Source organism: Diaphorina citri, unplaced genomic scaffold, assembly GCF_000475195.1.
Source record: "Diaphorina citri unplaced genomic scaffold, Diaci psyllid genome assembly version 1.1 scaffold1379, whole genome shotgun sequence".
Classification (NCBI taxonomy): Eukaryota; Metazoa; Arthropoda; class Insecta; order Hemiptera; family Psyllidae; genus Diaphorina; species Diaphorina citri.
Window position 1 is genome coordinate 35,283 of NW_007378805.1, and position 26,183 is coordinate 61,465.

The 26,183-nt window shown below is 38.9% G+C and overlaps 2 protein-coding genes across 2 annotated transcripts in view; both read right to left on the reverse strand.

Moving 5' to 3' along the window:
- Window positions 1-273: 273 nt before the first annotated feature.
- On the reverse strand, window positions 274-17,317 carry LOC103515601 (putative nuclease HARBI1). Its single transcript, XM_008480538.3, has 4 exons — window positions 16,795-17,317; window positions 15,755-16,214; window positions 15,006-15,464; window positions 274-333 (listed from the first exon to the last, which is right to left on the reverse strand). The coding sequence occupies exons 1-3, from the start codon at window positions 16,999-17,001 to the stop codon at window positions 15,055-15,057; spliced, it is 1,077 nt and encodes a 358-aa protein (XP_008478760.1). The 5' UTR covers window positions 17,002-17,317; the 3' UTR covers window positions 274-333; window positions 15,006-15,054.
- Window positions 5,628-26,183, reverse strand: part of LOC103515602 — a gene marked incomplete at its 3' end in the record, with an annotated part of 26,890 nt that continues 6,334 nt past the window's right edge. Inside the window, exons 8-20 of the mRNA XM_026828241.1 lie at window positions 25,706-25,883; window positions 24,850-24,940; window positions 22,654-22,800; window positions 21,656-21,725; window positions 20,636-20,845; window positions 19,593-19,659; window positions 15,755-16,214; window positions 15,096-15,464; window positions 9,370-9,449; window positions 9,131-9,221; window positions 8,136-8,644; window positions 7,127-7,211; window positions 5,628-6,958 (exon numbers count right to left, since the gene is read on the reverse strand). Coding sequence (XP_026684042.1) covers window positions 5,628-6,958; window positions 7,127-7,211; window positions 8,136-8,644; window positions 9,131-9,221; window positions 9,370-9,449; window positions 15,096-15,464; window positions 15,755-16,214; window positions 19,593-19,659; window positions 20,636-20,845; window positions 21,656-21,725; window positions 22,654-22,800; window positions 24,850-24,940; window positions 25,706-25,883 — 3,688 coding nt within the window. The remainder of the gene's footprint in view (window positions 6,959-7,126; window positions 7,212-8,135; window positions 8,645-9,130; window positions 9,222-9,369; window positions 9,450-15,095; window positions 15,465-15,754; window positions 16,215-19,592; window positions 19,660-20,635; window positions 20,846-21,655; window positions 21,726-22,653; window positions 22,801-24,849; window positions 24,941-25,705; window positions 25,884-26,183) is intronic.

The following is a 26,183-nucleotide window of genomic DNA, read 5'->3' on the forward strand; positions in this document are numbered from 1 at the left end:
GAGCTCCAAGCACAGAGCCGAAAAAATTTCGACCCCGCTGGGAATCGAACCCGGACCTCCTGCGTGCAAGCCTAGTGTGATACCCACTCGGCCACGGAGGCTACGAAATATCCAAGATGGAACCAAGTTACCATTACCAAGCCCTGGTCAGTGGAGTGGGTGTATGTAGATCGGAGAGTTATGTAAGATAGTCAGTGCCGAGGCGTCATATTTTCAAAAGGGGAAGTATAAACCCAATCATCGTGAAGGGATAAGGTTCGTTCTCGGAACGGCTGGTTTTCTCCTCTCCTGTCTTTCTTTTTTCTTCGATTTCGGGACGATAAGACCCTAGCAATTACAGTTCCCTCTACCAGACCTCTTCCAAAAATAAATAGGTTCAAAAAGCAGAGGCGTTTAGTCAGATTTTCAAAAGGGGAAACAATACAGTATACTCGTAAACTACTCGAAATCATTGCAACTTAGGATTAATTCTTGATTGTATTTTATGTTTCTTGACTTGCCCATTGATATATATTTATAATACCTTCATTTTTCCCCTCATTTGATTTTATTTTGCTGATGACACGGCATTCTTAACTGTTGGTGATAACACTCAAGATAATGCAGCAGAGTTAAATGTAACTATTTCCGAATTCCACATTAGGATTAAGATTAGTTAGAAACTTAGTAATAAGATTAGAAATAAGAATAAATTGTAATTGTAAATTTGTGCATAATGTGTGTTAACAGCATAATAAATTAATAAATATTAAATAAAAATAAATATTAAACTGACTCTCAAGCTGCAGTGCACTGAAGCAATGCCAAAAGCCAAATTGCCAAACATCTGATGGACCAAAATTGCCTTGTCCGACTTGAGAGGGAAATTTTTTGTTCATAAAATAAATACGGCTGTAGGTTCAAGAATTTTGGAGACAAATGGAAAATTGGTCTTTTTCTTTTAAAATGGGGAATTTTTACGAGTAAATTGGGCATTTTTTACAAGCGAATCGGGGATTTTTCAATAACTTCATCTTTCTAAGAATCAACATCAAGTTTAGAAGAATGTATTGGCTGCTTGGTAGATACTCAACACTACCAATTGAGAACAAGCTTCTGCTTTATAAACAGGTCTTAAGGCCGATATGGACTCAGCCTGCGGCCTAGCGCTTACAAGGCAGACGCACTACCAACTAAGCGAACTAGGCTGGCGGCTACTAGAACTATTCGTCGTAGATGATGTATTAACATTGAAACAGTTGAAACTTACCATGAACCTACCTATCTGGTATCTCACAATAAGGTATGTAACTATTAATCTTCTGTGTGTTAATTTGTGTGTGAGCCAGTCAATTTAAGTATGACTCAAAAACTATTGTATGTTAGGTACTTAGTAAGTATTGAGTTGTACTTAGTAAGTATTGAGTTGTACTTAGTAAGTATTGAGTTGTACTTAGTAAGTATTGAGTTGTACTTAGTAAGTATTGAGTTGTACTTAGTAAGTATTGAGTTGTACTTAGTAAGTATTAAAAGAAACAAGAAACACTTTCGAAAAAAAAAACTTTTATTATTTCACTTGAAATAAATTCACACGGGGAAAAAAATTTAAATAATTTTTGTGACAAGAATTAAACAATTTTATCCAAACAATTTGAAAATACAAAATAACTCGAGAAAGAAAAAACCTCGTCTTGTGATTCGCTTAGCGATCTCTTGGTTACTATTAGCCAACTGGTTTACTGGTGGTGAAGAATTTTAGAATTCACTTTCACAATGGTACTTGGTACCTATAAGACTATGACTATAAGATATAACCACTAAAACCGATAGGTCCTCCAAGGTAGAGCTAGATTCTTTCGTTCTTGAAGACGTAGAAGGTAGATGTGTCTGGGAAGCGCCGAATTGAGTCCGGTCAAGTCCCGTCCGGTCAAGCCCGATGTGTCCGACTGAAGACCCGTGCCCACTTGTCGTACGTGAGAACACTGTCTACAAGGACAGTTTGGCGCCGTTCGGGAAAAAAATCGTGTCGTGCTTAGTGGGAACACTCTCATTTAAATTGCAATACCGACAAGAACATTTTGTGGAAAAAAGATTTTTTTCATAAACAAACATTTTTAGATAGGATAAACAAACAATTTTAGTGTTCCCACTAAGCTCTTTTTTTTCGTTAGGCGCTTTAACTTTGTGTTAAAACATTTCATTTGTGTCCCGAAATTTATTAAATATGTAAATGTTGAACTTTTTTGGGCGTTTGCGACGCAGATCGAATGGTTTTGGGTTCTCGGCTTCTCGGACGCAAATGGTGTTCGTTGTTCGTCCAGTTGTGTGTATGTGTGAGAGAGAGAGAGAGAGAGAGAGAGAGAGAGAGAGAGAGAGAGAGAGAGAGAGAGAGAGATGTGACAAGTATGCGAATGTGACTTTTGGTTAAGACCGGTGCAACGGTTGGCGGCATTTTACCGCTTTTTGGCGGTTTTCGGTGTAATTTAACAATACAAGCTAAAGACTTGAAATTTGGTATGTAGTTCACAAATGTGACAAGGATGCAACACAAAACACGTTTGGTTAAGATAGGTGCTGCGGTTGGAGGTATTTTGACAGCTTTTTGGCGGTTTTCAGCTATAGCGACAAACGGTTAGAGATGTTGTAAAAGTTAGGGTAAAAGAACACTCAAATAAGCATCATTCAATAGGATAAGGAAAGTCGTGTGATGTTCACACCAGATTTTTTTAAATAAGTTTGACCGTTTAGGAGAAATGTTGCTGTCACTGTATCCAGTACTGTGCTTGGAGTTCGGGGTGCACTCAGCCTCGTGAGGACAATCAAGTACCTTTTTTAATCGAATAGCAACTAGTGACAGCATTACTAATGTAAAAAGATTGATGATGAATGAGAATTAATAGTAAAGGAGCAACTTAGACCACTTAATAATGCTGTGGTACTTTGAAGTTGTGAAAAAGATTCTCTGCTTTACCACACAGAATTAATGATTTGATTAAAAATAATCTTATAAATAAGAGCGGTTTTCTGTTTGTTTGTCTGTAAGAGGTTGGCGTCTAAACGGTAAGTCGTAGAAACTTGAAATTTTGTACACAGGTTCATATTTTTAAATATGTATTGGGAAAAATCCTACAATGCTGTAGTGAGCACCAAAGTTGTGACATATTAACACAAAGAAATTACATTTACATTACATTTTAGTTGATATAACTGATTACTTACCGCGCCTTCTGTGCTATAGTAGAGCATTCCATTCTCCAAATCCAAAGCCAGGGCTTCATATAGTTGTCCTGACACTAGAATACTGGCATTACTACCGTATGTTGGCTTTACCTATCTTCAGTGGTACTCCATTGCTATTTTAATATGTGTTTTCCAGTTGATAAAAGAGATTACTTACCGCGCCTTCTGTGCTATAGTAGAGCATTCAACCTTAATAGGGCCCAAGATAGTGAGTAATTTGCAAATAAAGAACAAAACACACAAAGAAAACAGAAACAAATAATTGCCCCAAATAATACTCGAATCAAAAAGTTGTGGGCAAAATCTCAAACAATAATGAGAAAAAATCCATGCGTCACCCGAGTTCGAACCCACGCCCTCCCGATTACGAGGCGACCACCGAGCCAGGCTATTCGAGCGAGATATCCAAGATCGAATCATAAATCTTTGTGGTAAAGCAGAGAGCTTTTTCACAACTTTGTGGGTATCACAGTATTACAAGTCTTTCATTTACTCAATCATCATATTTATCATCGCTCGTTTCTTTTGACTTGTAATGCCGCCACTGGTCGCTACTCAATTAAAGTCCTCACGAGACTGAGGGCAACTTGTCCTCACGAGGCTGAGTACACCCCGAACTCCAAGCACAGAGCCGAAAAAACTTCGACCCCGCCGGGAATTGAACCCGGACCTCCTGCGTGCAAGCCTAGTGTGATACCCACTCGGCCACGGAGGCTACAAGATATCCAAGATGGAACCAAGTTACCATTACCAAGCCCTGGTCAGTACAGTGGGTGTATGTAGATCAGAGAGTTATGTAAGATAGTCAGTGCCGAGGCGTCATATTTTCAAAAGGGGAAGTATAAACCCAATCATCCTGAAGGGATAAGGTTCGTTCTCGGAACGGCTGGTTTTCTCCTATCCTGTCTTTCTTTTTTCTTCGATTTCGGGACGATAAGACCAAACCTTAGCAGTTACAGTTCCCTCTACCAGACCTCTTCCAAAAATAAAGAGGTTCATAAAGCAGAGGCGTTTAGTCAGATTTTCAAAAGGGGAAACTATACAGAAATTAACAGAATACTCGTAAACTGACTCTCAAGCTGGACTGAAGCAATGCCAAACATCTGATGGGCCAAAATTGCCTTGTCCAACTTGAGAGGGAAATTTTTTGTTCATAAAATAAATACGGCTGTACGGATTTCAAGAATTTTGGAGACAAATGAAAAATTGGTATTTTTCTTTTAAAATGGGGAATTTTTACGAGTAAATTGGGCATTTTTTACAAGCGAATCGGGGATTTTTCAATAACTTCATCTTTCTACCCTGATATACTTACATTTACACTGGGGGGAGGGCAGTAATCCTGGGTGTAATTATCCTCAAAAATGTACAAAACTCCAAAAAATCGCTAAACACTCTCCGTTTACATCACTTTCGATTTCGCTCGTCAACTTTCAAAACCAAAACATCTTGTTATCATTTTGAAAAAGTAAAAAAAAAAGTTTAAAAAACGAGGAAAAAAACCAGAGTTGAAGTGTTTTTAAAAAAACACTTTTATTTTTAAATTTAAGCTCCCGAAAAGAAACAAGAAACACTTTCGAAAAAAAAACTTTTATTATTTCATTTGAAATAAATTCACACGGGGAAAAAATTTAAATAATTTTTGTGACAAAAATTAAACAATTTTGAAAATACAAAATAACTCGAGAAAAAAAACGTCGTCTTGTGATTCGCTTAGCGATCTCTTGGTTACTATTAGCCAACTGGTTTACTGGTGGTGAAGAATTTTAGAATTCACTTTCACAATGGTACTTGGTACCTATAAGACTATAAGGTATAACCACTAAAACCGATAGGTCCTCCAAGGTAGAGCTAGATTCCTTCGTTCTTGAAGACGTAGAAGGTAGATGTGTCTGGGGAGCGCCGAATTGAGTCCGGTCAAGTCCCGTCCGGTCAAGCCCGATGTGTCCGACTCTCCGACTGAAGACCCGTGCCCACTTGTCGTACGTGAGAACATTGTCTACAAGGACAGTTTGGCGCCGTTCGGGAAAAAAATCGTGTCGTGCTTAGTGGGAACACTCTCATTTAAATTGCAATACCGACAAGAACATTTTGTCGAAAAAAGATTTTTTTTTCCATAAACAAACATTTTTAGATAGGATAAACAAACATTTTTAGTGTTCCCACTAAGTTTCTTTTTCGTTAGGCGCTTTAACTTTGTGTTAAAACATTTCATTCGTGTCCGGAAATTTATCAAATATGTAATTATATAATGAACTTTTTTGGGCGTTTGCGACGCAAATCGAATGGTTTTGGGTTCTCGGACGCAAATGGTGTTCGTCCAGTTGTGTGTGTGTGAGAGAGAGAGACAGAGAGAGAGAGAGAGAGAGAGAGAGAGAGAGAGAGAGAGAGAGAGAGAGATATTTTCCCCCCTCACGCTTCGTGTCTGCTTCTTTAATTTTCCTCTGTCGCCACGAAAAAGGCTCGTCTCCCTCTACCCTATCGTAGTTCGACACTGACTTGCTCTGTTCTTTCACCCCACTTCTCCTCTCACGCTTCGCGACTGTTTCGGCTTCTAATCCATTTCCCCTCTCACGCTTTGGCTCTAATTCTAAAATTCGCCTCTGCAGCATCGCCACTGTCTCTTCTTCCCCGTTTCCCCTTTCACCCTTCGCGACTGAATCGTGATTTCCCCTATCGCGCTTTGTGACTGAATCGTCATTTCCCCTATCGCGCTTTGCGTCTGACTCGAAACTTCCCCTCTCTCGCCTCGACACTATTTCACCCTCCCCTCTCTCCCCTTGGTCCCTATTAGGATTCGAGACTGATTCACTCTTTCCCCTCTCTCGATTTTCGTCTGTCTCATTTCCCCTACCGCGCTTTTCCACTGGATCTCTCATATCTTCAAATACGGGAGGTTCCATGTTTGAGTACTGATTTTCTATCTTTGGATTCTGTTCCATTGTCCCATTTCCTCTTTCGAGCTTCGAGACTGATTCTAATTCTATACTTCCACTTACTCCATTTTCGTCCAATGTCCCATTTCCCAGCTCGAGCTTCGCGACTGATTCTATACTTCCACTTTCTCGATTTTCGTCTAATGTTTCATTGCCCCTATCGCGCTTTTCCACTAATTCTATCCTTATTCCTTGTTCTATGTTTCCGATTTCTCGATTTTCTTCTATTGTCCCGTTTCCCAGCTCGAGCTTCGAGACTGATTCACTGTTTCCCCTCGCTCGATTTTCGTCTAATGTTTCATTTCCCCTATCGCGCTTCTCCACTGGCTCTACCTTTGTTTCTTCATATTCTACTGGTTTTGCTGCGTCTATATTTCCCCTTCCTCGATTTTCTTCTATTGTCCCATTTAGTATTTTGTACTTCGCGTCTGATTGTACATTTTCTCTCTCTTGATTTTCTTCCAATGTCCCATTTCCCCTCTCTCGCTTTGCGACTGATTCACCTTCTCCTCTTTCCCCATTTTCAATCTCACTCTTCGCGTCTGATTCTGTTATACGTCCCCTGGCTCCATTTTCTTCTAATGTCCCATTTCCCAGCTCGAGTTCACCATTTCCCCTCTCGCGATTTTCCACTGGCTCTTCAACTGTTACTTCAGAAGTTTCCAGCTTTGCGTCCTCTGTGTTCCCCCTCGCTCGATACTCGTCCAATTCTCCATTTCCCCTATCGCGCTGTAAGTCAATCTCTTCCTCCCTATTGGTCGATTCTGAACTCCCTCTTTTCTCTTGCACTAAGTCCAGCCCCTTTATTATACTTCCCCTGGCTCGATTTTCTTCTAATGTCCCATTTCCCAGCTCGAGTTCACCATTTCCCCTCTCGCGATTCTCCACTGGCTCTTCAATTGTTACTTCAGAAGTTTCCAAATTTGCGTCCTCTGTGTTCCCCCTCGCGCGATACTCGTCCAATGCTCCATTTCCCCTATCGCGCTTTAAGTCAATCTCTTCCTCCCTATTGGTCGATTCTGAACTCCCTCTTTTCTCTTGCACTAAGTCCAGCCCCTTGTTTGTGTACTGTTTTTCCATCTTTGGATTTTGTTCCATTGTCCCATTTCCTCTTTCGAGCTTCGAGACTGATTCTAATTCTATACTTCCACTTACTCCATTTTCGTCCAATGTCCCATTTCCCAGCTCGAGCTTCGCGACTGATTCTATACTTCCATGTTCTCGATTTTCGTCTAATGTTTCATTTCCCCTATCGCGCGTTTCCACTAATTCTATCTTTATTCCTTGTTCTATATTTCCGATTTCTCGATTTTCTTCTATTGTCCCGTTTCCCAGCTCGAGCTTCGAGACTGATTCACTGTTTCCCCTCTCTCGATTTTCGTCTAATGTTCCATTTCCCCTATCGCGCTTTTCCACTGGCTCTACCTTTGTTTCTTCATATTCTACTGGTTTTGCTGCGTCTATATTTCCCCTTTCTCGATTTTCTTGTATTGTCCCATTTAGTATTTTGTACTTCGCGTCTGATTGTATATTTTCTCTCTCTTGATTTTCTTCCAATGTCCCATTTCCCAGCTCGAGTTTAGCGACTGATTCACCCTCTCCTCTTTCCCCATTTTCAATCTCACTCTTCGCGTCTGATTCTATTATACTTCCCCTGGCTCCATTTTCTTCTAATGTCCCATTTCCCAGCTCGAGCTCACCATTTCTCCTCTCGCGATTCTCCACTGGCTCTTCAACTATTACTTCAGAAGTTTCCAGCTTTGCGTCCTCTGTGTTCCCCCTCGCGCGATACTCGTCCAATTCTCCATCTCCCCTATCGCGCTGTAAGTCAATCTCTTCCTCCCTATTGGTCGATTCTGAACTCCCTCTTTTCTCTTGCACTAAGTCCAGCCCCTTTCCCCTATCGCGCTGTAAGTCAATCTCTTCCTCCCTATTGGTCGATTCTGAAGTCCCTCTTTTCTCTTGCACTAAGTCCAGCCCCTTTCCCCTATCGCGCTTTAAGTCAATCTCTTCCCTCTCCCTATTGGTCGACTCTGATTTCAATTCTCCATTTCCCCTCTCACGCTTTTCGTCTATCTCTCCCTTCTCTCTATTGGCTGTTTCCAAGTGGTCCTCCCCTCTTTTTTCTCGATTCAACGGATCAAGCCCATTCCCCCTCTCACGATTCGGGTCTGATTGACCATTACCCCTATCTTGCTTTAAGTCAACCTCTCCCCGCTCCTTAATGGTCGATTCTTCTCTATTGGTCGATTCTGAATTTCCCGCCCCTCTTTTCTCTCGCTTCAAGGTATCCACCCCATTTCCCCTCTCGCGCTTCGGGTCTAGTACTTTGGAATACTTGTGTAGTTGAGACTCGGGTAGGCGGGGGAGGGCAGTCGCGTAGGGTAACGGAGGGAGAGGGGGAACGCGGTATTTTGTGAACACGGAGGGGAGAGTGTCCGAGACGCAGAACTCGAGAATGGCGTCCAGGAGCCAGAAACAGTCCGCCACTGAAAAATAGAAATGGAAAAAAATTAAAAGAAAAATACTTAATAATATTAATCTACAGGGTGTTAAAAAAAAACTTGCCACCCCTGGAAACTCGAGAACCGTTTGGAATTCGGAAAGGGGAACCCATTTTTAGGGGATCTTGATTTTTAGGCATTATGAGGGGCGGCCCCAGGGGAACTCCCTACTTGTGATTTATCATAATATACACATTAGTAATTTGGTACAAGTTTGAGCTCCATCCGACAACAAAGGCCAAAGTTATGGCCTGTTTTTTTTATTTTATTTATTATTTTTTTTTTTTTTCAATTTTTCCATGTTCTCCCAAAAATTGGTGGAGCACCGAAAATGGGAAAATAATTTTAGTATTAGTATTATTAGTGCTTTATTTTATTCATATTTTAACAGTAGGTACAATATTACATTATTATAATTTTGATCGGTGATGGGACCCCTTTGTCTAAAATAATTGAGGAACTTTTCCTTACCTTTATCATTGTGGCTGTTATCAACACAGTTCGAGTCTCCATATACCACAACCTTTCCCCTATTAATCTTAGTGTTATTAGGGGAAGATGCCTGAATAGTGTGTGATGGGACCCATTTGTCTAAAATAATTGAGGAACTTTTCCTTACCTTTATCATTGTGACTGTTATCAACACAGTTCGAGTCTCCATATACCACAACCTTTCCCCTATTAATCTTAGTGTTATTAGGGGAAGATGCCTGAATAGTGTACAGACCGAGAAATGGGACCCCTTCTTCTTCATACAGCTTGCCTGCGCTTGCTTCCATTATTGATTTGCCTGGAAATGAAACATTTGGATATGTAAATATGATTTTTTTTTTTTGGTAATTATTCAGAAGCAACGACAGTGAAAAAAAAAGTTCCTTTTTGTGTTTAACCTAACCCTACAATAACACTGGTCACTGCTCATTTGTGAAAGCTCCTTTTTGTGTTTAACCTAACCCTACAATAACACTGATCACTGCTCATTTGTGAAAGCTCCTTTTTGTGCTAAACCTTAAAACGGGTCACTGCTCATTTTTGACAGTAATTTTCATTGTAGTGGTCAGTGGCGTCTGATTTTCCAAATATCTCAATAATCCTAAAACACCCAATGTTTACCTACCATGGTGGCACCGGTCGCTATGCCAGGGTGTCTACCAAAATGGAAAAATAAAATTCCCTGACTTTTATCGGTTTTCCAATCTATTTTTTCCAAATTTCCAGCCTACTTTTTCAAGATTTTCCACCCTATTCCCACTGCGTCACAACAGATTTTTTTTTTCCAAGTAATGTTCCCATCAAGCCTGTTCAACATTAATTCTCCAATCTTTTGTCATCCCACTAGGGTAAGGGCTTATGTCCTCCATTTGCACATGAAATAACTGCGCCGCATTTTTTTTTTTTTTTTTTTTTTTTTTTTTCATAAATTCGCATAGTTAGACTGCGGGAGTAAAAGACTTTTCTCATTCTGGCAGGATAAACAGGATATATTCTATTTTACTCGTAAGTTACCCAACGTTGAATATTAAAACCATTTCTAGATCATCAGTGACAGTTCTACAAATATTACTCGATCATATTACTTTCCTTCCTATGGGATAAGGAAAGTAAAAAGGGAGGATTTAATGGTATTCCACCATATGTCTGAATAATGTATCTTTGCTGTCCTAGCTACAGCTAAACAGACAAGAGAATTCCTTAACCTATTCAACATTAAAACCCTCTGAACTGACTACAATAGGGTATGTCAATCAAACCGCAATGAAAGGTACCCATATTTCTTTTACAGGTTAAAGTAATGAATACACTATCAATACCATTAATGACGAAACTAAACAATAGGTATACAAGGAAAAATGTTTAAAAAGTCTTTGGTTAAAAGATCTTATACGTTGGGTTTTTATCAAAAGCTTTTCCTTATCATTGTTGGTCATCCTACAAGGGTAAGGGCTTAAGTCCTCCATTTGCACATGAAATAACTGCGCCGCATTTTTTTTGTAATTTTTTGGTCTACACATTCACACATCCTGGGGGATGAAGGTTAACACGAAAAGAATGAGGAACAGCGCCACAGGCAAAAATTGTGAGCTATACAATCTATAGAAACAAAAAATTTTAGGACCGGCCGCAGGCGAAAATTTTGGTTTCATCAATTATTTGCGGTAAAAAAAAGAGCTATAACTGCGAATATCGCGAACAAACCGCGGATACTGCGCACAAAACGCGAATACCGCGAACAATCCGCGGATACCACGAACAATCCGCGGATACCGCGAACAAACCGCGGATACCGCGAACAAACCGTGAATACCGCGAACAATCCGCGGATACCGCGAACAAACCGCGGATACCGTGAACAAACCGCGGATACCGCGAACAAACCGCGAATACCGCGAACAACCGCAGATACCGCGAGCCAACCGCGAATATCACGAGCAAACCGCGAATAGGTGACTTATCACAGAAGAATCGATGATGACCTTCCACTTATGAAAGTTGTAACATTTACAATATCTCTAACCGTTTAGTTGATATAGCTGAAAACCGCCAAAAAGCGGTCAAAATATCGCCAACCGCAGCACCTATTTTAACCAAACGTTTTGCGTTGCATCCTTGTCACATTTGTAAACTACATACCAAATTTCAAGTCTTTAGCTTATACTGTTCCCGAGATATTTTCTTTACAGACAGACACACACACGGACCAATGGCTGAAACTTTGGATTTAGGCTCTAGGGACCTCAAAACGTGTTTTGGCACTAAAAACTGACCATTGAAAGTACATGGTTTTTGGTAGTAGGGGGTCAAGGGGAGTTTTCTTCAGACCTAGATTTTTGTCAGAGCTCATTCTCTCTTCTGCTTTCAGACTGGAAGGTTCTCTCTGCTCCCTCTGTGGGGGAATAGAAGTGTAATCTGTGATTTAGTTTTTTAAAAAGATTTTTTTTTCTTTTATATTCATGTTCCATATTTCTGATTTTTTGTTAACTTATTTTTTGTGATGAAGACTTTATACTAGTTTATACCAATATTTTTTCCTAAATGTTCCATATTTCTGATTTTTTGTTAACTTACATATTTTTTGTGATGAAGACTTTATACTAGTTTATATTAATATTTTTTCCTAAATGTTCCATATTTCTGATTTTTTTGTTATCTTATTTTTTGTGATGAAGACTTTATACTAGTTTATACCAATATTTTTTTCCTAAGAATTAGTGCCTTATTTTTTGTTTTGTTACTTTTTGTTTTGTTTTCTTGTTTTGATTTTAGTATTTCATAAATAAAGTATTTTCTGATTTTCCATGTACAATCAAAGAGTTTTCTCCATCATACCAATATTGATATTAATACTGTATTGAGATAAAGATAAGGATGATGTTTTTTGTTTGTTTTTATCATTATTATTATTATTTTAATCTAGATAGTTTGGAATCTTCAAAAAAGCCTCATTGTCATTGAACCAACCACGTACCTATAAGGTATAATACAAGTATAGGTAGTAGTAATAAATTTTCTGTCTATGAAGACCAAGACCATGTATTAATTAAGTTCAAGATACAACTTGTACCTACATGAGATCATTTAAAGAAAAATATATATATACAAGTACAATATAAATCTCAACACTAAAATTTAAACAGTTTATTTATGAAAGGGTGCTTAGGGGTAAATTTAAAGTTTAGGACATTCTCTAGACTTGTTCAACTCTATAAAGGAAGATAATGGCTTGATTTGTGTTCTAGATGGGAAACTAACTTCGGTTCTAGATGGGAAATGCAAAGCTAGTAAGAACGTCTAGAACACAAATCAAACAATATTCTTCCCTTATAGAGTTGAAAAACATCACTTTGAGTACTTAATCATACCTTCAAATGAGAACTATGTATTAGGTATTGGATCTAGTGAGGATCCCTAGCAGGGTTGGATTTTTTTTTTCTTTTTACATTTTAACTTATTTTACTACAAAAAATAGGCCAATTTAATATTTACTAGGTAGGTGGTAGTAAAATGAATGAAACACTAAAATATGTTCACTAACCTCCTATTTGCCAGCTAGGCCGCGGGTTCGATTCCCGCCCGGGGCGGATTTTATCCTGATGGGATAATGTTCGTTCTCGGAACGGCTGGCTTTCTCCTAAATCTTTAATCGGACGGAATTTCTTCAGCCTCAACTGCCTCAAGCCGAGTTCGAAAACTCGAAAAAAGCCAGGGAAATCCCTCTTAATTTCCGTACCTTTTAAGACAAATTTCCCAGATTTTCCCGAAAAGAGGGAGATTTCCCAGATTGAAGAGAACTTAGGGAGATTTCCCAGATTGAAAGAAACTTATAAGGAAAAATAACAGAGGTATGCTGAAAATGAAACCGCAGAACCTCGCTCTCCGTTTTCCGACGGAAGTCTGAACATAACACTGGTTGCCGCTAAGGAAATAAAATATTTAAAAGGTGCTGGCGAAAAATGAACAAAATGAGGAAAAAAAGAGGAGGAAGAAAAAGATGGAAGAGGAGGAGAAGAAGGAAAGGGAGAAGAAAAAGGAGGAGAAGAAAAAGGAGGAGGAAGAGAAAGAGGAGGAGAAGGAGAAGGACGAAAAGGAGGAGGAGAAGAAGAAGGACGAAAAGGAGGAGGAGAAGAAGAAGGACGAAAAGGAGGAGGAGAAGAAGAAGGACGAAAAGGAGGAGGAGAAGAAGAACGAAAAGGAGGAGGAGGAGGAGAAGAAGAAGAAGAAGAAGAAGAAGAAGAAGAAGAAGAAGAAGAAGAAGAAGAAGAAGAAGAAGAATGAAAAGGAGGAGGAGAAGAAGGACGAAAAGGAGGAGGAGAAGAAGAAGGACGAAAAGGAGGAGGAGAAGAAGAAGGACGAAAAGGAGGAGGAGAAGGACGAAAAGGAGGAGAAGAAGGAGAAGAAGAAAAGAAAAAAAGAAGAGTATTTTGTGTTTTGAAAGAACGTAATATAAATTTATACCCTACTCTGTATTCACGCCTTGTGGTAAAAGTTTGACTGTGATACATAAAGAGTGAATGTTTTTAGTGAACTTGCTTGATGTACCTACGGTACCTATCTAATTGAGACTATTGAGATTTTAACTCCCATATTTATGAACAAAGTACTGACTCTCAAGTTGCACTGAAGCATCAATTTCAAACATCTGATTGGGCATAATCACATTAAATTTCATGAAGCCCCTTTTCTCATGAAAAGAGAACAAAAACAGATCTAAATAACTGATAAAAGAGTTGAGTTTTTTTGAAATGAAGGGAAGTTACTAGAAATTCACAAAGTTACAAAGTCCCCCATCAAAAGTGTTTAGGTAACTCTATAGTTCAGATTCAGAATCTACAAATTCCACACCATGTTATAATAGGTCTACACTACAATCTCTAAAACTCTACACTAGACACTAGATAACTGATAAGACCTATCTGTGCGATCTGCACAAAAACAACACTCCGACAACCAAACCAGACAGCCCTCAAGGCAGACTTAGTAGATATTCTCAACCAAGTTACCGGACTAGATAAGAGTGGTAATCTGCATAAGGAAATGCAACTTGGGATATTTAGCCTGGTGATTAGGAGACTATGTGATGACAAGAGAGGTGTTGTAAATTTGCCGCCGGCATTTAGCGGCACTCGACTACTGGAGTTGCCCTTTACGACTTAATAGATACCTATGTATTAGGATATTAGATCCTGGTGAGTCCTAATCCCCTAATAAATACTTCGGTTTCTTGTAGCGAGGTTGTTATTTTGTTGGTAATTAGGTGATTACAAAAGATGGTTTTATCCAACCTACATAGTTGGTTAGTTGGTTTTGGTTCATAACCTGATTGACTTGTGCATGCATAGTTGGGTTTGCTTAAAAGAATTTGCTGTTGGGACCGATCTTTAACAGACTGTATATTTACCTAGGAACAAAAATGTAGTTAATTAGGTATGTATAGTATAGTAATATATTTAGGTACACTCGGAAAAAAGCTCTTATAACTGGACCTTGTTTAGACTGCAAGAGGGGGCTTGTCGGTCCTATATGATTTTGTTGGTAATTAGGTGATTACAAAAGATGCTTTTATCCAATCTGGTTGGGACATAACCTGATTGACTTGTGCAGAGATGGTTTTGCTTACAACTCTCCAAAGAATTTGTAATTTGTTGGGACTGATCTTATGAAATATAGGCATGGCTAACTCTATTGGAAAATTACCTAGGAACAAAATGCAGTTCATTAGGTAGTAATGTAATAGGTTCACTCGGAAAAAAAGCTCTCATAACTGGACCTTACTTGTTGGCGAATGGCGATACCTACTTCACATCTTCAAAATTTTCAAGTTTAAGTTTAAAAAAGTATTTAAATCTAAATCACAGTTCCCTCTGTCAAACCTCTTATATAAAAAAAAAACTCCTATCCTAACGGAAATAGTTCAAAAGCCTGGCCAATCTTTGGGTACCAGGATTGTTTCTGTCCTGACGGGGCTGTTCTTCTTCATCAATCTCGTCTGGGTCATCTACTGCTTCTTCTTCACCATCATCCTCTGCCTCATCATCATGAATTTCCACATTTTGATTTTCATTGTCACGGTCAATGGTCAATGCAATGTTGTGCAATGTTGTGCTTGCTAGCACAACCATGCCTGCAAATTGAGGAGACAGCCTCATATAGTTCAGACATGGGAATTTTTCTTTCAGAATTCCGAATGAATTCTCAATGAGGCGCCGCGTTCTTTTGTGGCACCTGAGGAACCGTTGGTCTGCTGCAGCGTCTGGGTTTCTTGTGCGGGGGGGTATGAGCCACTCTTTCAGTGGGTAGGCTGAGTCACCTGTGAACCCATAAGGTATTGTAATTGGTAATCAGCTTTCTGATCAGTAATAAGCACATAAAATAACTTACTGGAGACTAACAATTCCATGTATAGTCAATAGTGTACTAGATCTTTCCTGTGAGTTTAATTTTTTAATACCTATCTTCTTTTACTAAGTACCTATTCTATATTTTGAGATTTCATTCCTTTCTTCATACATAAACTAAATAAACGTACTGTGGAAAAATTATAAGCTTCAATATTTAGGTGCTCTCTGCTCAGATATCATGTTTTTCATTAAAGCTTACCCAAGATGACTGCGTCAGGGAAGGGCCTCCAACCTTCTTCGTCAAATTTCCTGTACACCATAGAGTTCCTCATGACCCTGGCGTCATGGACACTGCCAGGCCAGTTGGCATTTACAGCATAGAATTTGTAATTGGGACCACAAATGGCCATGACGTTGAGGGCATGGTCACCATTCCTGTTGACAAATTGATCCTCGTGTTCGTTTGGGGCATCAATAAGAACCATAGTCCCATCCACACACCCGGCAACATTTGGGAATCCACCCTTCCGGAGGAAAGTCATGGGTATGTCATTCAAATTTTCTTCAGGCCACTTAACCATCCTCTGGAAGAAAGTGTCAACAATGACTGGAACAACTTCATGAATGGACCTGCAGATGGAACTTTTGGATGGTCCATGAGTAGCTCCAATAATATGGTATGGACTGCCCACGCCCATCCAGTGTAGACATGAGAGGACCTAAAAAAAAAGAAACAAAGTTCATTATAGTTTTTATTTATCAGTATATAGGTTGTTAAAAACCTTTTTCAATTTGTTTTTTTTTTAATTTTCTGTGAAATAAGTCTAAACATCTTTCACAAGTTTTGTTTCATCAAATGTTTATGTCAGCAATAAATACTGGAATAGTTACAGAATACCACCTAATAGTAAATGCTCCTTTACTCACAATTTAGAATTGAAGTATGATGGAATCAAAGAGACATTGAGAAACATGTCCTTCAGTTTATTCATAATTTGAGTTTGAAAAGGGCAAATTGTAGGGTCTACTACTTATATGGATTAGCCACCATAAATATTGTACAGTCTGCACATATAGGTACATGTCAGCAACTTGCATCGATTTAGAGCATTCTTTTCTTCTTTTTTATAGAGGATAGAGTATTACCCTTTTTGTGATATAATGTTGGGTTTATTTGGGTGTCTGCACCCCAAACAAAAAAGCATGCAATAAAATCTTCCCTACAAAAATAGAGTTGAAAAAGTGGTTTCCTAGGAAATGTGCTGAAGCACAAAAGTTACCTTGAGGGGTGGTACCTACCTTTTCTTTTGCGCTTAGAGCCACATTCCTTTCTGTTGGTGTTGTGAGTGCTGGAGCAATTTCCTCCAAAATGAACTCAACCTGAGTGGCACTCAGCCGGAAAGCCTCTTTGAAGGCAAAAGGAGTCATGTCAGTGTTGAAAAACCTTCTGTAGTTCCTCTGTCTCCTTTCCTCATCATCCCCAAACACAAAATCCATCAGAGCCATTACTAGCACTTAGCAGTAAAAATGCACACAAGAAAATTTAAATGAAAACGATTCGGAGAGAGAATTTTGGCTCCCCAAAAATAGAGCCCATTCTCCTTTTCACTCCCTAGTTGATAAGCTTTGTGGAACAGAAACTGGAGAGTGGCCGCCATTTTGAACCCGATCGCCATGCTATTACTACTCCCCATTTCACTCTCCAATTCTACTCCCCCAAAACCTTTATGGAACAGAAACTCTCTATAAAAGGAGGATTCGGGGAATGGAGAGTGGAGAGTTGCTTTCTGGAATAGGCCACTGGTTCCCTTTATCAACAAATAATTTGCTAGTATCATGGACCAATCATTCGCAAAAGTTATGATTTACGACGTAATATTATAGGTACATAGAGAAAATGCTTTTGAAATGCATGACCATAACAATCAAAATATTTGCAGAGTGCGATGCGAAGATTTAGGAAATGTGAAGAGAGTTTTTAGTCCGTCCTTCCTTTATTAAATTACAATAGTAATAATAAAAGGTATAGTGGACGGACTATTGTATTCGCTTCGGTGTCGTCTGTCTGTCTGTCTGTCGGTCTGTCTGTCGGTCGGTCTGTCTGTCTGTCTGTCTGTCCCCATAGAAGGACTTATCCAAACCCAGTCGACCTATATATCAAATTAAAGGTCTTTTTACCAGGAACTCGAAAATGGTGGTGCAAATTTTGTCCAGAAAACCATAAAGCCAAAAAAGGATTCAACTTTTATTCTGGATTTCTCAAGGATTTTATCCTGAAAGGATAAGGCTCGTTCTCGGAACGGCTGGCTTTCTTCTATCCTGTCTTCCTTCTCTCTTCGATTTCTATACAGAAATAGAAAGTAAAAAAAGATCTTAACAGTGACGTCAAAAAAAAACTTGTGAGTTTCCCACGATTTTTTTCGAATGTCGTGTAATTGTAATTTTGTAATTGTAATTGTAGGCAATGTCATTTAAATGAGAGTCATTGTTCCCACTTTACACGACATATTTTTTTTCCGAACACCAAGTGGGAACCGGCTTTAAGACTGAGATCGGCCCTCTGTTACCTGTGTATAAGGTGCACCGAAGTTTTTACGATACTAAAGGAGACTACAGACTGCCCGTATTAAAAGCCCCGTTCCTACTAACTTGTCGTTCGGAAAAAAAATCGTGTCGTGCCTAGTAGAAATGCACATTAAAATACATTGCTTATACGACATTTTGTGTCGTTCGGGGGAAAAAACATTGCCTACAGGACATTCGGAAAAAAATCGGATGAACCTCACAAGTGAGAACGGCGCTTAAAAGGTAACTGCCCCCGGGGTGATAACATTGTTCAAACACCACGCATACCTAGCGCACCTTCATGTCCACTGGAGATGTCTAGTTTACCACTGTTTAGATTTACGATAGATTCAATATGAGTGCCGTGAAACTATTTGAGTATGCAATATGCAACAAAGTTAACATTAGTGGAGATGTCTAGTTTACCACTGTTTAGATTTACGATAGATTCAATATGAGTGCCGTGAAACTATTTGATTATGCAATATGCATTAAAGCCAACATTAGTGGAGATGTCTAGTTTACCACTGTTTAGATTTATTATGAAAAGAATAGAAAAAAAAAATCTGCTGTGAACATCACACGACTTTCCTCATCCTATTGAATGATGCTTATTTTGGGTGTCCTTATTCTTAGAGCTAAACTTTTACAATATCTCTAACAATTTAGTCGGTATAGCTGAAAATCGCAAAAAAAACGGTCGAAAACCGCCAAAAAGCGGTCAAAATGCCGCCAACGGCAGCACCTATCTTAACCAAAAGTTTCGTGTTACATCCTTGTCACATTTGGCAGTTACAAACCAAATTTCAAGTCTCTAGCTCTTACCGTTCTCGAGATATTTTGTTTACAGACAGACAGACACACGGACAGGACGGACACACAGACACACGGACCAATGGCTGAAACTTTGGATTTAGGCTCTAGGGACCTCAAAACGTGTTTTGGCACTAAAAACTCACCATCGAAAATTTGACCCGTTTATATTACTTTCCTTCCTATAGGATAAGGAAAGTAAAAAGAGAACGAAATTTGGTATTTATAGGTCGGTATAAAAAGATAATTATTTGTTTCTTGTAATATCTCAAATAATTTCCCTCTGGTTTTTCTTCTCCGTCAATAGAGTTTCTTCTTCACAAGTTGTACTCTTGTACACCACAGGTAGGTTTGAAGTAGAGCTTTTTTTTTTTTTAAAAAAAAAGATGAGTGTTCCACCGCCGTTTTTATTTCGTAGCAATGGAACAACTGCTACATTAGACGCCTGTGGCCTGTGTCGTAGCATGCCCATCCCATAGTATGCCTGTCATCAGATGGGCGAGAAGAGACACAATACTTCCCATTTAGGTGCTGGCGACTATGTGTGGATACAGCTTTATGAACAGAAACATACACAATGCTCTCCGATCGATCGCGTTCGATCGGTCGGAGAGTCATATCAAATGTTTTACAATTGGTTCAACTAATTTCATGAAGACTTCAACGAGACGAAGCAAATAATGAGTAAAGCAAAGTAATTAGTGAAACCAAACACGTACATGGTCTAACATCTCATAGATCAGAGGCGGATCTACAGGGGGAATGGCCAGGAAGATACCGGAGTAACTGTACATTGGAATATGGTAACTGGTTGACATTATTTAGTAGACCGTACGTACTCTTTGACGAACAATCCAGGTCATTGATTGAATAACGTACCATTGAAAACCAAGTAGGTAAGTACATATTTGTAACTGTTAACAACTCTTACAAGTCGAAATAACACTGTTACTTGTTTCCAGGGTTCAAGTAGCAACATGTATCCTCAGTGAGGAAGGTTTCATTTGAAATAATGGTTTGGTCTTTGAAGATGCATGCTACGTAGCATCTTGCGACTTGCTACTTGCGACGTGTTACCTCAGTGTGAAAGCCGCTTTAGGATATGTTTGTAGTATGTACGTAATAGCTTCCTAAGGTCTGTCTGATCTTAAAAAACTAAAATTGGCTGCTACAAAAATCTTTGAACCAATCAGAAGGCGCCTTTCGTTGCTCGTACTGTGTGACACAAATAAAACCGGTTATTTTCTGAAGATAAATAAAGTAGTTTGTAAAGGAAGATACGATCATGTAGTACAGATTTGGTAATCCTTTACTCGGAGGCATTCTTTTTTTTTTTTTTTTTAGAGGAAGATACGATCATGTAGTACAGATTTGGTAATCCTTTTCTCGGGGGCATTTTTTTTTTTTTTTTTTTTAGATCAGACAAGGGGTAGTGACCTAAAAGACCCCAAAACACAACTCAGAAAAGAGCCTTCCAAGATCCACACGATGCACCTTGGTTCAGCTTCGGTCCGGATGGTGCAAACTCCTAAATAACTACAGGGCCAGACTCGGCCCCTCAGTGGCAGACACCTGTCCTCTCTGCCAGAGTCTCAACCACGATGTTTGGCACCTGTTCTCCTGCCCAACCAAACCCACAACTCTGGACCCAACCTCCCTCTGGACTGAATGACTGATCCCGTGGTGGTGGCGAAGTTCCTTAGATCTAGAAACGGAATTGTGAAGCTGATGCTGTCGGAAACGTTAAAAACAACAACAAAACACAACCCCGACCCAAAGATGTGACTGCCGAGAAATTATTAGCTGTTTTCTTTTCTTTTTGAAAACCTCCAGTAAAAAGCTCACCTTGAAGTTGGTATGTACATGATCTCCGTTCCAATCCAAGGGATCATTCTTCATTTTCAAATTATCCCGTGGAAAATAACCTTGGGGATATCTCAAGTTATGATATTGATCCCACAGGATTCTCTTACTGAAACAAAATAGAATAGAACAATAGTAAACGTCCTTGTAAGCGCTAGGTGACAGGTTCTACTCTTGTCCAAGACGAGAAGAGCAAAAAAAAAAAAAAAAAAAAAAAAGTTGGGGCGTGAAATTTGTCCAAGAAGAGAAGAAAAAAAAAAAAAAAAAAAAAAAAAACTTGGGCCCTGAATATTGCATGCCGGGTGGCGGTTGAACAATAGATATCTCGAGCTTCGGCCTCAGGAGACTTGAGATTTAAATCTTATAAAGAATCTCTCTGCCAGTTTTGACTTTTTAAGCGATTTTGGGTAAAAAATTCAAGTCCTGAGGAACGTGAGCTCTTTTGGAGCTTTTTTTTTTTAATCTTGGAATTTTTCCGATGTTTTTTCTTCTTTTCCTCCTCCTCCTCCTCCCCCCCTCCGTTCTCCTCCTCCTCCTCTTATCCCCCATTATTCTTTTCTTCCTCAGAGAACTGTCCAAATATTCGCCTTGATCGCCAGCTTCACCAGATTTTTTCCCTCGGTGGTGTAGTGGTCAAGGCGCTCGCCTGGTAAACAGGAGGGCGTGGGTTCAGTCCCAGCCGAGGTATGGAATTTTATCCTCAATATAATTTGAGAATTTGACCACAGTAATAGTAGTAGCCTACTGCTGGAGTAAAGGGACTTTTCAGTCCTATGCGAGCAGTATAAATAAGCAGTATTATTATTATTATTTTTCCCGTAAAGTTTTTCTATTCCTGAGAGGACTGTCCAAAAAATATCATTTCTCCCAAAAATTAGTTTAGACCCTAAAAGCAGGTTAGAAGGACTGTCCAACTTACTGTCTCGGCGGCGTGGGTATAATATTCGCCTTCACCGCCAATTTGACCGTGGACCGCCTCACCCCCCCCTCTCACCTCCGACTGGTGAGTCTACCTGTTGCCTGCCAGAATTGACTTTGCTGAAAATAGAATGAGAAATAATAAATAAAATAATGTCGTTTCTTTGTGTTATTATATCACAACTTTGGGGCTCACTGCAACATTGTAAAATATTCCAAATACATATCTCAATAATCCAGACCTGTTGCCTGCCAAAATTGACTTTGCTGAAAATAGAATGAGAAATAATAAATAAATGTCGTTTCTTTGTGTTATTATATCACAACTTTGGGGCTCACTGCAACATTGTAAAATATTCCAAATACATATCTCAATAATCCAGGGCTTAATGTTTACCTACCATGTTGGCACCATACATAGCTACTCATTTTCCTCACGAGGCTGAGTGGGCCCCACGGAATCAGCCAGTCACGGAATCAACCATTAGCATGATACAATTTTTTTGACTCGGCCGCGTGCAAGGTGAGCGCAGTGACCACTACGCCATGGGAGCTGACCTAAGAAAAAAAAAAAAAAAAAAAAAAAAAAAACCCCCCCCCCCCAAAACGGGGAGCAGAATTGAAAAGATGCAATGTGTCAGCCTAGTTATGTAGCTTGGTTGGTAGCGTGTCTGCCTTGTAAGCGCTAGGCCGCGGGGTCGATTTTCGCCCGGGTCGGATTTTGTTCTGAACGGATAAGGTTCGTTCTCGGAACAACAGGCTTTCTCCTATCCTGTCTTCCTTCGCTCTTCGATTTCGGGACGATAAGACCTTAGCAGTTACAGTTCCCTCTGTCAAATCTTTTTTTTAAAGATCCTCCGAGTGGATTTTTTGCGTATGAACCAGCTGTTAGTTTTCATTTTTTTTTTTTTTTTTTTATTTTTAATGTTATTTTTTGTACAATAAAAATAAATTGAATTGAATTGAAATCTGAGGGCTATTCCATAAAGTTCTACATACCAGCTACGAAAGTTCCATGGCCCAGTTTATCTTCTAGTGTGTTCTCATTGGTCCAGTCAGTTCTCTCAGCTACATTATTGAAGCCTGTATGACCGCTCGATAGACCTGTGTCAAATACGGCCACCTTTACTCCTGAACCACGGATACCTAGAGAGAGAAGCAAAGAACTTTAGTAAAAGGTTTTTACAATTTACAAGAGATTTACAACAATTTTCAACAAAAAAAAAAAAAATAATAATAATAATAAAAAATAAAAAAATAAAATAAAAAAAATAAAAATAAAATAAATAAATAAAGGATATTTAAGTATTCTTGAGCGTTAATATTATTGTTTTGTATGTTTATATTGACGTCTCCTGTTGGGATTTTTAATTTGATATTATCTAGTCCAGAGGTTCTCAAACTGGGGGGCGTGGAGACAAATCAGGGGGGCCTGAGCTTTTCCTATAAAAAAATCAAATTTATACATACCAAAATTACCTGCACAACACCTACCTACCTACTTTATTAATAAAAATAAGTTTCTCAAAGTTTCAATTTTCCGTTTTGTTATTATTTCAAGGTATTTTAATTATGTTAAGATTGATTAATTCTTGTCAGAAATTAGTCTACCCTGCTTATTATCACTGCTGTTTCACCTTATGAGGGATTCGAACCATAAACCTCCAGTTCTGAAATTCCTCCCGCGCTAACTGCTTGAGCCACTGAGGTTGGTTCGTTTTGTTATTTCATAAAACCTATAAATAGGTAACCTACTTACTTGAATATAAAAAAAACAGCACCACATACTGTCTGTATGTTATTGATATTCAAGTAATGTTATTAGTGGAGATAGTCTGATTCAATTTTATACGCCAGGAGTGTCATTGGTGAAAAGTTCTAGAACTTCCCAGTCATTAGTAGCGAATCTCTAGTCCCAAGCTGGCGTTCCCATAGAAGGACTTATCCAAACCTGGTCGACCTATATATCAAATTAAAGATCTTTTTACCAGGAACACGAATGTGGTGGTGCAAATTTTGTCCAGAAAACCAAAAAGCCTGGTGAAAGGTGAAAGAAAGGCATGTTTCGCATGTCCCGGCACGCGCAGAGCTTCGTCCTATAGCTCTTGACGTTCGCGCGCTTTCCGGCACGCTTCAACCGTTCTCCTCATGACATCAGAAATAACCTTATCCAAGGTGAAAGAATTTTATTTTATTTATTATGGGACTGGTTGCTCCTCTCCCAAGAGAGTATGCAATTAACACTGCGACCTCTGTAGATCTATTGTGACCAGTATTTTTTCCCCTGCCCAAGCTGCTATACCCTGGCCTTGATGGAACCTAGAAGTACCCTCATTGGTATATTTCAACCTCCCCAGTTTCTCTAAAATTCACCTGTAGCACCTCTAAAGAGTCTGCACACTCAGGTTTATTCCAGAGAAAATCTGTGAGTTCATCTACTATCCCATTAAGAGGATACCAAGAGGTGCCTAGGCCAGAGAGCTACTTGGGGCCCCCGAACTGAAGGGGTCTAATGAGGGATGAGGGGTTTGATAGGTCTGTTATCCCAAGGCCTTGATGTAACCTAGAAGTACCCTCACTGGTATATTTCAACCTCCCCAGTTTCTCTAAAATTCACCTGTAGCACCTCTAAAGAGTCTGCACACTCAGGTTTATTCTAGAGAAAATCTGTGAGTTCATCTACTATCCCATTAAGAGGATACCAAGAGGTGTCATCGAGGCCAGAGAGCTAGTTCAGGGCCCCTAAATCGTAGGGGTCTGATGAGGGATATTCAGGTACATAATTATGTCGTTGTACCCTACTTCCTGAGACGGACTTGACCATAGTCCCATTCAGGTACCCTCAAAAGAGCCAGTGTTATTGTCTGTGGCTTGACAGGGCTGGTTTTGTCTCAGTTTTACGTCCTCCAACTTCACTTTAATGTTGTATTAAAATGAGAACAAAAACAAAATGGCTATCTCCATTTAAACTTTGACTAGTCCTAAACTTTGACTCCATTTATCTCAAAACGCTTTTTTTTTGGACTTGGTCCGCTCTGCCTCTTAGCCATTCAAATAAGCATTATCAATAATGATACCTCTTCTCGCCCATCTGATGAGAGGCATACTACGGGATGGGCATGCTACGACACAGACCACAAGCGTCCAATGTAGCAGTTGTTTCATGTAGATTAATAGAATATGAAGAGAATATGCATAGTAGATTAATAGGATAGAATAGAATAGAAATGTGTACCGCCAAATAGCCGGACCAAGGCCATAGGATGTCTGAATAAGTCATGGATATCTAGAGGGGAGAGAGACATACAAATAAAAAAAGGAATTAATTTCAATTCAATTCAAAGTTTCATGTATTTTAACTCAAAACAAATTGTTTACATGTTACAAGCACAAAATAGAAATAGAAAATCTAAAATTAAAATTAAAAATAAAAAGAGTTAGAAAAGCACTCTAACGGACCTTAAGACAAAACCAATGAAAAAAAAAAGTAGAAAAACTAGAAGAGAATTTGAGTTTTTTTATTTCGGCAAAATTAATTTCTATTACAAATAAAAACATATCCTTGCCCTTTTTTAAGACCTTTAATATGATGTATCACAAGTAGGGGGTCCCCATTTAAGATTTTAAAGTTGACCTCCCTGGGATCGCCCCTCATAATGCCAAAATATTGAGATCCCCTAAAAAAAGGTTCCCCTTGAAAATAAAGAAATACGTGTTTTCGGATTTTTCCGAACAGTTCTCGAGTTTTAAGGGGTGGCAACTTTTTTTAACACCCTGTATTTGTATTTAAAAAGAATAGAATATTTATGTATATGTCTAAACTCTGGTTATATTGCCAATAAGAGACTGAAAAGTCCCTTTAAACCCGCAGGCTCTCTCTCTCCCTCTCTCTCCCTCTTTCTCTCTCTCTCTCTCTCTCTCTCTCTCTCTCTCTCTCTCCATTTTGCTAAAAAAGTTCAATATCGCTTCTAGAACTGATAATATCTCAACGTTATACATACAAAAATTTAGCGCCCTAGGATTGAAACCATAAAAAAAGTCTCCGACTCACCTCCAGAAACTCCCCATTATGCGGCAAGTATGGATACCATTTGGGTCGCTCCAGGATTTTACCCACCACGCCCATTCCGTTCAATATAGTCACATTAACTATGATGGGTATGGCTCCGTGATATAGAGGTTGTGTACAGTAAGGCCACATATACTGACACTCTGTTAGGTCCAAGTAACTGAAATATAAGAGAATAACCAGCAAATCACCAAAAAACTGTGGAAAAGGAACAGTTTTTGTATGCAAAGTTTGAAGTTCGTCCTACAAAGTTTAAAGGTTCTTTTAATGAGAATTATTAGAGAAAAATATTATAACTGAAATATATTAGAGAATAACACCAAATCATCAATTACAAATTTGTAGAAGTTTGTCATACGAAGTTTAAGGGTTTATTTATAAAAAGCTCGCAAGTTTTTTTTTTTTTTTTTTTTTTTTTTTTTAAATGAAAAGTTTAAAATTTTTTTTAATGGAACGTTTT